The sequence below is a fragment of the Uloborus diversus genome, chromosome 3 (assembly GCF_026930045.1).
Source record: "Uloborus diversus isolate 005 chromosome 3, Udiv.v.3.1, whole genome shotgun sequence".
NCBI lineage: Eukaryota > Metazoa > Arthropoda > Arachnida > Araneae > Uloboridae > Uloborus > Uloborus diversus.
Window position 1 is genome coordinate 15,950,815 of NC_072733.1, and position 13,626 is coordinate 15,964,440.

The window sequence follows — 13,626 nt, forward strand, 5'->3', positions numbered from 1 at the left end:
TTATTGGTTAGATTATTTATAAAAACTAGGAAATAGTTGCACAAACAGGTTGTTGAACAAAAGTATTTTAATATGATAGTGAAGTTCTTTTTTTGTGGTTCATACCTAAAAGGTTTATTTTAGACATGAAAACTAAATGAAAACTTTAAGCACATTTTTAAAATGTGTATGTTAAAGTTGACTATTACCATGCCAAATTAGGTATCTTGAAGGTACTAAGTCTTTCATAAGGGTCTCCTTACTCGTATTGTGGGGCACTGGTTAAACCTCGAACTCTTAGGCCACGGCCAACAGGTTCAAACTCAAATTAGTGGATTTTCAAGACACAGAAAATTATAATGAAGTTGATAGTACTTTAATGATGAATATAGTTGAGGAAGTATTATACAGCATCAGATGGAGCTGCACTTTTTGTATATATAATTCACAGAGGGTAAGACTTAAACTTATTAATTTCACTCATTTTTGAGCTGAATTATGTTTGATAAAAGCAAGTTAGTGAAAATAAAAATGTTATTTAGTGAACAAAACTTAGTGCTTTATGTAGTTGTATTTATGGCTCTTTATATAGTCTATTTCGCACAGGTTTGATTACAATACAATCACTATCAAGATTATGATTTAAAAGAAACTCTGTATGTTCATAAATATATAAACTTCTTTTTCAAATGTAAAACTTAATGTATACTTTTACCTTAGTTATCTGCAAACAATGTTTTTAAAGTGGTAATTTCTTCTAATTTTAGTCTAGTGAAATGCCACCAACACAAGAAATTCATACAGTACTCATAGAAATTATTCAAAAAATGGCCGAGTACATGAAAAAGAGAAAAAGGAATACACCTTTCTTAGATGCTGTTTCTAATGTAAAAATAGAAAAGCAACTCTCTGAAACTACAAAAAATGGTAAGAACTGTTTTAAAAAGTATTGCAATACAATATTTAAAAAGCTATTTTGGCTTTTTAATAAATAACTAGACAATAATTGTTACAGATAAATTTTGTTTTTTAAGCATTACAACAAAGAAAGACTAATGGAGTTTGGTAAAATTCATTGGAAAAAAAAAATCTTTGTTGTTGATACTCAAACCAGTTGGATAACTGAGCTGAAGTAGACAATGCTACTCAGTTTAAGGCAGAATTTACAGAAGACCACTGAGGTGGAAGCACCATCAATCAACATTTCATTCATTTTGATCCAAACCAGAAGCAGAACAACTCCTGGTTCAGCATCCCCAGAGGTATTGATTTGGCTTGGGAACTTAGAGGAGTTTGTGCCCACGCAATATATAATGTTCCCCAGTCACAATTTACAAACATGGAGGATCTTCGACCAGCTGGCATCAAGTCCAAAACTATCGAAATAAGAGTAACGCCTAACCGATCAAGCCACCACAGCCTTAAAGTTCTTTGATTTTGTTATGTAGTTACTTAAAATTAAATAGCTATATCACATGAATTACATCACAAATCAGACCTAAGAACAAAGAAAAATATCTATAGAAGTAGAAATTAAATGTTTCCTGGTTCTTGCATTTCTATTACAGGATGCAGTTTTAGTTAAAAATAACCCCCAAAGTTTTTAGCTTCTATGTTTGAGCGTATGTATGTATGTATGTATATACACTCCATGGTCCCTCATAACTACCACTATTTGTGGTTTAACCAGTTGGATGGGGCCCTGAAGACAGCCCTAATTTTTTTATCCAGACTAGAAGCTGAGCAATTCCTGGTCTAGCACCCCTAAAGGTTGGAGGATTTTGTAACATTGACATATTTAATGAGCCCCAGTCACCAGTGATGAACACAGAAGATTTTGGACCAGCTGGCAACAAACCTGGCACCCTTCAAGTATGAGTCCGATGCCTTACCGATTTAGACTATCATGGCCTTGGGTGTATAGCTCTGCCACGGAGAGATTGCAGATGAACTGAAAGTGGAAACAGATCACTTAATTTTGCCATAAGTAGGATCAGCAAGAATACTTGAGCAGTAACAACTTGACTGCTTGCCCGTCCTCACTGATCATATTTATCACGAAATAAAATGTTCTCTTTCCACCTCCAAGTCGGTCGTCATCTCTTTATAGCTCAACTTATATATATATATATATATATATATATATATATATATATATATATATATATATATATATATATATATATATATATATATATAAAAATTAAGCAAACAGAATTACAAATATTAAACAAATTATAAATAACAAATGATGATAAAAAGGAAAAATGCAAACAGCTATTAAGTAGGAATAGAAAAAGAGTGAATCCAGAGCTCATCAGCCGTGGAGGATTCATTAATTATGGTCAAAAGACCAAAATTTTAACTATAAACTAGAAGAGAATGCTTAAGCTCCAGTACATGTAATATAGAGTAACAATGGGCAAACGCACCACTTGCTAAGCTAAAAACAATAAACTAGAGCTCAAACCTAAAACTAAAAGCAGGGGGTTTCGCCTCGACTAATTAGGAAAACAAGTTCCGATAATTAGCCTTCCACGGCTGATGACGCTCTGGATTCACTCTTTTTCTATTCCTACTTAATAGCTGTTTGCTTTTTTCCTTTTTATCATCATTTGTTATTTATAATTTGTTTAATATTTGTAATTCTGTTTGCTTAATTTTATATTTACTTGGCTTTTTAGTTTTGCTGCATTGCGCATCTATGGGCTCTTGGTGTGGTCTTTTCAATATTTTTCACTTTTATTATTATTATTATTATATATATATATATATATATATATACAGTCAATCATGCAATAACTCGAATATTACTATAACTCAAAGTTTTTATCAAGTCCCGACCCTTTTGTCTTTAATTCCATGCTAATTATTCTCAATATCTCGAAGTTAACTTCCTTTAACTCGAAGTTTTTTCCCCAAGATTACTCGAAATGTATTTCCAAAGAACAAAAAAAAAAAGAACCAAGTGACTATGAGAAAAAAATTAATTCACCTTCACTTGCAATTCCTGCACAATAGACCTCTGAAGCAAGAAGAGCACCTGTTGAGCCAGGGGCGCCGACTTGGAAAAATTATTGGGGATGCCGGATGTCACCGGGGTCTAGGGAGTATGATAAAGCATACAGCCCCCCCCCCCTCCCGAAAAGAATTGAGATTTTTGTTCCTTGAAAATACCAACTTACATATTTTCTGGTGTGTATAATTTATGCAAACAAACAATATGTGACATGGCCTTTTCAAAGTAAAAATCTAAAAATTGGTACACAAATTTTCTGCTTCAATTAGATCATGTCACTTGTCTTAAGTGAGGGACAATTTTACAGTTCCATTTTGTGGGGAGCCGTGCAGTGCCATAGCTAGGCTACGGCACAATACAAGGTAGTGCACTTGACTTGCATGGAAAGGCACTCCCAATGGCACCGATTTTTAACAACTATAGGGGGAGGGTGGCATAACGGGGCCTTGCCAGGGGAATTTTTCTAAATTTGAGATGAAAAAATGGTGAGTTGTTTAAGCATTTTAGATTCATATGATCAACATTAGAACCCCAGAAACTCGACTCTCGGTAATACGACACTCTGAGAAACTCGACAAGCCGACACATTTTTTGGCTTTGGAAAAAAAAACATGCATGGTATTTTCGTAAAAAGCTAATTTAATTTACAGTAATAATTATGCTTTTAGTCTATTACAAAGCAGTGAATATAGCTCTGAAAAGATTGAAATGATATTTAAATAAATCTAAACTATCATTAAAAGAATAAAGCATAAAAGATTGCTGTCACACTTTGATTACTATACTATAAGTGAAATAACTAATTTAATTAAGCTTGCTTTGAATAAGGCTCAGAGTTCATTAAATAAAAAAATGTCTCAAAATTAATGCTTTAATAGAGTTAAAAAAATTAACACAGATTACTTTATTAACTCTAATAATTGAAGAAAACTATCACGCCTTCCGTTTAATGTACAAATCAAACCCTGATATTTTTTTTCCAGATCAGCAACACTTAGCTGAAAGCGCCGCTGACAGACTTCACCCGAAGGTTCACGCACTGGGACAAATTCTATGAGTGCTCTCAGCACTGTATAACACTATCATTATTCACACCACTCGTTTTCAATTAACCTGCTTACTACCCGCAATAGTTATTTGTTTTAATTCATTACTGAATGTATTTTACAATGTAACTATCTTCAAACAAGGAAAGTAAAAAATATCAACATAATTTTGTGATTTTAGAAACCATAATATGACAAATAATGTTCTTAAAAGAATTGAGGGGGCTCTGCCCCCCAAAACAAACTATTGAGGGGGCTCGGGCCCCCTCAAGCCCAATGGAGTCGGCGCCACTGTGTTGAGCTAATGTGCGATAAATGAGTTACATGTGCGGAAATGAGTTAGCTTGCTTTTAGCTATCAAGTTGTCAAGTCAACTGATTGTACCTTTATTCAAAGGCTGACCTAAGTTAAGATGCGTTCCCCTTCATTCTTCAGTTTGTCTCTCAGGAACTTATCAGCAATAATCAGAGTGAGTTTTGTTTACTATTAAAGATGTCTTCCGAAGAGTCGAAGTTTCTCCTCGGTCCCTTTAGGTTTGAGTTATTACGAATTGACTGTATCTTACTACTATTATATATGCGAAAGTTTGTCTGTATGGATGTTTGTTACTCTTTCACGCAAAAACTACTGAACGGATTTTGATGAAACTTTACAATAATATAGCTTATGCATCAGAATAACACATAGGGTAGTTTTCGTCCCGTTATGGGGGGCATAACCCCCTTAGGGGGGCAACAAAACACAATTTTTGTATAAATTCTCTAATATTGGGATGAAAAAATACATGCACATATTTACATTATATGTCCGTCGAAAGCTCTGATTTTTCTGCTGAAGATGGCACCTGTTCGGAATTTCTAAGTAGAATAAAAAACGAGTTTTGAGCTTTTTAGTTCCATGTTCGAAGGCTTTCCTCAACTCAATACAGTATTTAGTGTATCATCTCAACTCCCTGTCGATAGCGACAATTGTTGTATTGTTGACTATCTTTGCTTTTCGTTACTGTTCAAGGCTTTTCTCAAGTCAAATCTTGAAGTAAGATTTTTGCACAAGATTGGCAAATAATACATGATTTGGCTGATCATTTTCCACTTAAACGGAACTTTAATGTAATTAATGGTTTTTATTATTATTTATGCTGATTGAACACTTACTCATTATCCAATCAACCAGCAGATCGCCAAAATTTTTGCGGAGAGATTTCCGTAGCTGATGCATTTGGCAGTTTTTTCAACGTCGCTGTTTTTGAAGCCGAAGACTACGTCATAATGTTTCTCAGCTTTCACCATGTAAACAAAATATCGCCAATCAAATAATTTTCAAAAGACTTTTTTTACTGTGTTAAATAATCCAGCAACTAAATTAGGCAAATCCATAAACAGCACAAAAACTTCCATTAATTTTCCTTTTTGCACAATTTCAAACAATCACCAAATTTTACTACTTATTTTGGAAACATTTTGAATGAAACTGTTTAGCGCCATTTTATGGTGACCAAAAGTATCTCAGCATCTAGCGACGATATCTCTGTAACGAAAAATTAATATCATATTGTTTTACAAAGTAAGGAAAGAATGGGGGAGCATCATCAAAGGTACCCCAAAACGACTTTTGCAAATTCGGTAAAATCGCACCAAGAGCCCACAATGATTGAAATTTCCCAAAATAACTAAAGCAAGTATAAGGGGATTATGAGCGCAGCTACTTTTTTTAATCACTTCGTACTTCATTAGCCATACAGAGAAAGTTTTAGACTCCATGTTTAAAAAAAAAGTATCAATAGATTAATCTTTTTAAACATGAGAAGATTAATTTCATGTTTTGGAAATTTGTATATGCTTAAATATAGTACTTTCGCTTCTAAATCAATACTATTTTTGTTCTTTATACTTATTGCTATTTTAGTTTTATGGGTAAGGAAGAAACTCGATTCTTAATCACGTCAAAAAAAAATGTGTTTTAAATTCTTTCACTTAAAACAGAAAACAAAAGCAAGTAACGATTTTTTCTCATAATTATTACTTACCCAGGCAACGCCGGGTATTTTTGCTAGTATATGTATATATATATATATATATATATATATATATATATATATATATATATATATATATATATATATATATATATATATATATATATATATATATAAAATATGCAAGTCAAATACCAAATATTAAACAACTTATCTACAAACTAATGATGAGAAAAAGAAAAATTGCAAACAGCTATTTAATAGGAAAAGACAAAGTATGAATCCAGAGCTCATCAGCCGTGGAGGATTCAATAAATATAGTCAAAAGTTCAAAAAAATTTAACTATGAACTAAAAGAGTGTCAGTATAAGCTTCAGTATATGCAATATAGAGTAACATTGAGCAAAACGCACCACATGTTAAAATATAAACAAATAAACAAGAGCTGAAACCTAAAAATAAAAGCAAGGGGGTTTCGCCTTGACTAATTAGGAAAACAAGTTCCGAGTAATTAGCCATCCGCGTGACAGTACCTGCCAATAACTAAAATTATCTTACCTTAAGATCCATTTATAACAAAACCAATCCAATATTCAACTTGACAAAATTCATTCCAGTTATCAACGTAAAATCTAAAAATAATAAATCTATATCCAAAGAGAATAATACAAGAACATGCCAGTCGTCCATTTCCCACGTGCAAACAAACCGATCCACACCAGCGATCCAAAAAAAAAAATGATTTGTTACTGTTGTATCACACATTTACAGAGTTAAACGGTTTCAAGAGAAGCAAAATGTTCATCGAAGGCTATACTTAAGCAAATGTTTTCAACCAGGTTTTTAGGAAAGTTATTATTAAAAAGTATACTTTTGAGTACAGAAATTTCTTGATTAAAAGTGGAAATTGTATTGCAAATTCTTTTTATTCTGATAGCTTGTGAAACAATGATGCCAATAAAAACTTTTTTACTTAAGCGGGATGAAAAATCTTGTAAGCTGTTATCTTTGAAATTAAATTCACGCCTTTTATCATAGATTGTAGTGTAACAATTTGAATCAATTTGTATGTTAATGTCCAGGAAATTGAGAAAAACTAGTCTTTTTGAGTGTTAATGAATTATGATATATAGTTTGGTTTCTATGGTTACATATATATAGTTTTGGCCAAGTTCAGAAAAATTCGGAAAATTTATACACAACAGGTCATTAATGTATATACAACAAAGAGGTGCAGAAGAATTTTCAATTGAAAATTTCCTCTCATAATATTAAAGAAAAAGGTTGGCTAATGTAGTGCTAAAATTAGCTCCCATTGCAATGCCATTAATCTGAAGAAAACACGAAATACCATTTTTGAAAAAGTTATTGAATATACAAAATTTAAAAAGACAAAGAGAAAAAACTTTCCATTAAAATCAAGGGAGTCCTTAACCGAATTAAAAAGCTCTGAAACAGAGGAAAAAAGTTCATTGAGTGGGATATTGGTGAAAAGGTTTTCAAAATCAAAGGTTTCCAAATAATTTATATCGAGCATATTCAGTAAATTGATCACTTCAACACTGTTATTAACAATCCAAAACCAATTCTTTTGTTGAAATTTAAGTTGTTCCAGAATTTTTTTTGAGAAATTGTTCAAGGTTTACACTCAAATTTTTTCTAATGGTGTTGGTAGCAGAACATATAAAACAAAACTCAACAGGTGTTTTATGAAATTTTGAATTGCATACAAGTAAGGTAAGTTATCAGAATCAGGACGTGGCAATTTAAAAAATTTGTAAGCAGCAACGAATTTTTTGATGATAGAAGATTCATTAAGTTTGAGGAATTATAAGTGGTGGTTTTTCAAGTTCATTTTTCAAAATATTAGCATATAATTTTTTGCAGCAGATAGAATAATTAGAACTGGCTTTATCAGCAACTGTATAGACATAGACTTTTTTAAAATCTTTAATGGTATTATTTTCATCAGCGGATAGATGGAAATGTAAAGATTCTATGTTGACAATATCACGTAAATTGGATTTCAACTCAATTAAAAAAGTGGTGTCTGTATCCTTTTTCTTATCATTATTTTTATATAAATTGTTCAATGTTTGGTATTTGGCTTGCATATTTTTTTATATTTACTTGGCTTTTTAGTTTTGCTGTGTTGTGCATCTATGGGCTTTTGGTGTGGTCTTTTCAATATTTTTCACTTTTATTATTATTATAATATATATATATATATATATACACACACACACACACACACAGTAAAACCCCTCTGGAGCGGACATTAACAGGACAATAATTTTTGTCCACAAAGGAGGGTGACCGAAGGACGGGTTTTATAGTTTTATTCATTCATTTTACTTTACTCTCAACCATTTTTTTAAAAACTCTCAACATAAATATCTTAATATTATTCACTTCAACATCTGCATTACTTTTAATTTAACAATTTTTTTAATTGTGTAATAATCAACTCTATTTTATCAGGTTATATTATATCATGTTGCATTTCTGAACTGTACTTGGTGCATTAACAACCACTAACTTTCAGGTTCATCATTGTCACAAAATTCCAGTCTGACATAGCCTTATTTGAATAAAATGCAATGAAAGCTAGATGCAAATTGTTTTGGTTTAACTCCCGTCCAACTGTACTTTACTCAGCTGATCACATCCAAAGCATCAACTGTTTTGAGCAGTTCAACTACTACTCGTCTAAGTGTTTTTCCTTTTGATCCATTGCTTTATATCTAGCTGTTTGTAAGGAACTCTCAAGGGTTATTTTCAGCATCCATAGGTTTGATAGACCTTTCGACATTGTGTTTTTTGACAAGAAGATTGTCTCTATATTTTCTAAATGAATGTGCTTAAAATGGGAAGTTGCATTGTCCATGAAGGAAACAACATGCTTCAATTTTGTACTATCCATGCTGGCTTTAAACAAAATTATTAGGTATCTGTGGAAAATTTCTCATCAGAGCAACTTTCCATCCATTAAGACAAAGTTTACCTTGCAGGGCTCAATGAAACAAGTGGGTTTCGTCAACTTATGTAACATAAAAGGTCCAATGTTGAATTATTTAATTTTAAAAAATTTAATTTTTTATTCTTGAAATAATTTGTGTGCAAAAAAAGGACATAACAATGTAAATAACTCCCAAAATAGTGTCCTCGTTTACATTTGAGGGTGTCCGTACGAGAGGGGTTTCTAACACAATAGGCTTAATGTCTTGCAGTCAGGTAATTAATAACTGTCTGCTTAAGAGTGGTGTCCACATTTGAGGGGTTCTACTGTATATATATTTATACAGTCAATGTTGGTTATAACGACCACTTTTGTCTGAACAAAATCGGTGGCTATAGCAAGAGGTTGCGATAATGCAAGTGTGCAAGATACTGCTTATTTTTTTAGTCATTTTTGAAAATACTACAGTAGCTTTGGCAAGTTATGCTTTATTTTAAAACAGGATGAAGAAACTAAACTTAATATAGTTTTAAACAATACATTTAGCAAAAAATTACACTGAAAATGGCAGACAGAAATTGGTTACTTTTTAGTTAAAAGATAATGGTTTGCTTCTGCCTTGCTTGAGATTTTATATTTTAATTTTAATATTAGTCTCTATCTTTAGTATTTAGATATTGTTGAAGCTTCCCGCATTTTCGACTTTTTCCAAGAAAATTTCTTGATGTTTATCATTTTTGCATTGTTCTTAACAAATTTTTGACCCTTTCATCATCAAAAAAACTCGATAGAAATATTCTACCTTTAGAATAGTTAGTTAAATATTAGTTTTTGAATATGCAGTCTTGAAAATTACAATTGAGTTGAAACATAATTTTAGATGCTATATTGGAATGAACGGTTCAGTTTAGACATTCTAAGGGAGGTTAAAATAACATTACATCTATGGAATAGCTAACTGGACTTCATGCATCGGTCGCTATAACGAGAGGTTATTCTAAAGAGTGTTGATTAATTACAGAGTCGAACTCGATGATAATGAGCCTTAATTTAACAAAAACCCAGATTTAATGAGGAAATTAGAAATACTTGGTTGGTATAACATTATAACAGCATTTTAATAAGAAAACCCTAGTTTTAGCTATTAATATTTTAGTGATTCATAAAATTTTTGTTGACTTAACTCTTCAGCTCAGCTAATTTTTTCTTGGGAAAATGCAAAAACTTGAGGATTTACTGTTTTATGAATCATAAAAAAAGTTTTTTTCAGCATGATGAATTATTTTGTGAAAATATGAAATATGATTAAAAATCAAGATCTATTTTGCTTTTGATTAAACTGTGCATTTTTATTTGTAACAAAACTTATAAGTTCAGAAATTTCATCAGTGGTCTACAGATTAATTTAAATATCTGAAAACTTCATTACTAAGATGTTCAAAACTGAAATTAGTAGAAAGTTGAATTTCCAATAAGTTGAGGTTTCTCTTCGATCTTGCTGAAATCTTGTTATAGAGAATTCACTGTATATATTATAACTTTAAAAATATTCATATTGTATGATTTAAATTTCATCACTATTAATAGTATTTAAGTGTATAAATACCTTACTTGCATTTGTTCCATATGAGTTATAGGGTATACCAAAATTTCTCTTGATGGGAACAGAGAGAAAGGTTATGAGTACTCTTCATGGTTAGAAATTTTTACCAGGGAAAGATGAAAGGGAGTAGGAGAAACCAACATTTCCACATATATGCTGAGGACAGGAATTTTTAGAAAAATTGTTTCTTTGCAACTGAGTTTGGCAGGGAGAGGGAAAGTCCTGTGAATGGGCAATGTTTTCCAGATGATTTCTATAAAAATGACTACTGAAACTAATGTGCTCTCGCTTTCATAATGAATAAAGGAAATTTCAACTTATGAGGTACACATCTACTCTAATGAGTGCTTTACACAATTAATCAAAGATGTGTAATGCAGATTATCTATACTCCTATTATAGAAAATTGATTTAAATTTTTTGTATCATATGTTAATAAATTCTTTTTGTATTTCAGGAGAACAGAAATATTTAATCCCATTTGTTGCCTCTTTGTTAGTAGTAATTCTTGGTATTATCATTGCTATCCTTTTTTACATCCGCAAGCGACGATGTTTTCCAAAGGTCACCCTTGTACAAGAAACATCAAGATGTAATGATATAAAAGGGGAAAATGAAGCTTTAACAGAACCAAACAATCTGAAAAGAGACAACTGCGGAGAATATTCGAATAGCATACATTCAACATCACACCATAACTTAACAAATGCTTGTGATAATATGACCCAAAGCCAATTAAATTTCAGCAAAACCCCTGATCAAATACACAAAACATATGATCACACTGTGGAAAAGAATAACACATGCTCACTTCCTTTTAAAAAAAACTTTGATAAAAATGAAATAAACTTTTTGCAAAAGAAGGATATTCTTGAGCAAGATCTGGTTGTTTAACCCAGCACATGTTTTGTGTGTCAAGAATTGCGTAGGTTAATAATGAAAACCAATTACTCTTTCAAATAAGAACATCCATTTCACATCAGGATGCAACAACTTTTTATTCCAAACAAGTTCCAATGATTATTTTTGAAAGATAAAATATATCTGTGATAAAACTGTTTTATGTGAATTAAACAATTCTAGTGAAAAATACTAGCTGGGAAAGAATTTTTCTTTTCTTTCAACTTTTAAAAATCTATTCATTTTTCAAGGAATATATGCAAAATATTTTTATATTTCATCATGAAGTTATGAATAGGTGATGCAAATATTCAAACCAAAGTGATGTTTTCACAAGCAAGTCATTTGTGTTTTGTCATTATCTGTCCTTTTTCATTGTATTCATAACATTTATGTAAATATGTCATTTCAGGGTAGAGTTTTTATATTTTTATATGAATCAGTCATAACTGTATATTTAACCTGGTTTTGTAATTAATTACAAAAGAAAAAATAGAAACATGAAATAATGTAGAAAATAATTGTACAAAAAGTTCTGTAAGTAAAACTTCTAACAATGAGCAATGATGATGCTCATCAAATTATACCAGGTGGTTAGAAAATGAATATATATTTGAAAAATGAACAAGACATGAAATAACGTAGGTAAAATTTGACACACATGCTTGAAATGACATGGAGTTGTATTGTAACCAAGAGAAGTTATGCATAGGATTTTTATGTAACACCCCATACTGCTTGCACAAAGTTTATCGATGATCCTTTGCTGAGGCGCCACTTTCATCATGCTTGGCCTCCCAGGTCTCCAGATTACACTCTGTCATTATTGGCTCTGCAGATACCTGAAGTTAATAGTATACTGCGAGCAACCAACATCAATATGGATGCTAATAAGATAATATCCAACGCCAACGTTTCCACATAATTATTTTTTTTTTGTGGTTACAATAAAATCCTAAGTGATTTCAAGTATGTGTATCAATTTTTACCCATATTCATATATTAATCCATGCATTATTAATTTTTCAAATGTATATGCATTTTCTGATCCCCTAGCATGTGACTTTTAATGCAAAAAAGGACTTTTTATTTTGAAAAGAAAATAAATAAATTAAATCCCTGAATCTTTTCTGTGAAAGATCGGACATTCTTGCTCAATTTTATTCCCATTTGCATAGAAATACTTATGCAGAAATGTAACCTGATTGAAATTGATTTATTTTCATGTTTAGTGAGTTGAAGACAAATTTAAAGCAAATTTCAGTTTTGAAAAGTTAAACTTAGACTAATAATGATAAAACAAGAATTTCAATATATATTTTTTAAATACTTAAGATATAATATGTTTCTCTGATCATACACCTTGCTTCAGTTTTGAGCAAACTTTTTAGCACAAATATTGTACGTAAACAGTGTAATAGACTAAATCTTGTTGGGAACTTTTTTTTCTTATTTGTTGAAAAATAATACATTTCAAGAACTTTATTTAAAAAACATTAATGAAATGTTTGCTTAGTATAATTTAAATAAGTATGTAATTGGATATGATTTCAATATGAATGCAATCTAGTCAGTTCAGCATCAATGTATACTCAAGATGTAGCATGTTTTTCACACTATCATTATTTATTATGAAATTTTATTTAAATTTGTAATTTATTTCATTTTCAGTTTTTCCCTCAATACTTGTTTAACATAACTATTGTAACACACACAACATTCACGCTTTAATACAGCTCTTTAAACACAAGACATATTTTAGAGCTTACTGTAAAAATTTAATATATACATATTTTTTAATAAGTCTTTTGATATGATCTAAGTCTAATGTTTTGTATATGAATGTTTTCATGCATGTCACAAATGTAATTAACTTATGTTGTATAATTTTGAATTATCAAAAGTGCAACAAAAAATGTAAAAAAAAATCTGCAAGAAAATAAATCTGTAAAATAAAATCTGGCCTTGGCTTGAAATATCATCAAAATGAAATTTTTTAATGCGCAATGGGAGGGGGGGGGGGCGATCAAAAATTTTACTATTAAGACACTTTAAAGACACATAGAATATCTTCAGTTACACCGTGGGTTGGCGATTTCCTTAAAATTCAATACCTTCATATATTTTTAAATTTATTATTATTTA

The 13,626-nt window shown here is 30.9% G+C and overlaps 1 protein-coding gene across 1 annotated transcript in view; it reads left to right on the plus strand.

Moving 5' to 3' along the window:
* The window catches only part of LOC129218236 (protein jagged-1-like), a 140,314-nt gene extending 126,910 nt beyond the window's left edge, over window positions 1-13,404 (plus strand). The window contains exons 20-21 of the mRNA XM_054852461.1: window positions 747-906; window positions 11,039-13,404. Of these exons, the coding sequence (XP_054708436.1) occupies window positions 747-906; window positions 11,039-11,475 (597 nt within the window). The 3' untranslated portion in view covers window positions 11,476-13,404. The remainder of the gene's footprint in view (window positions 1-746; window positions 907-11,038) is intronic.
* The last annotated feature ends 222 nt before the right edge of the window (window positions 13,405-13,626 follow it).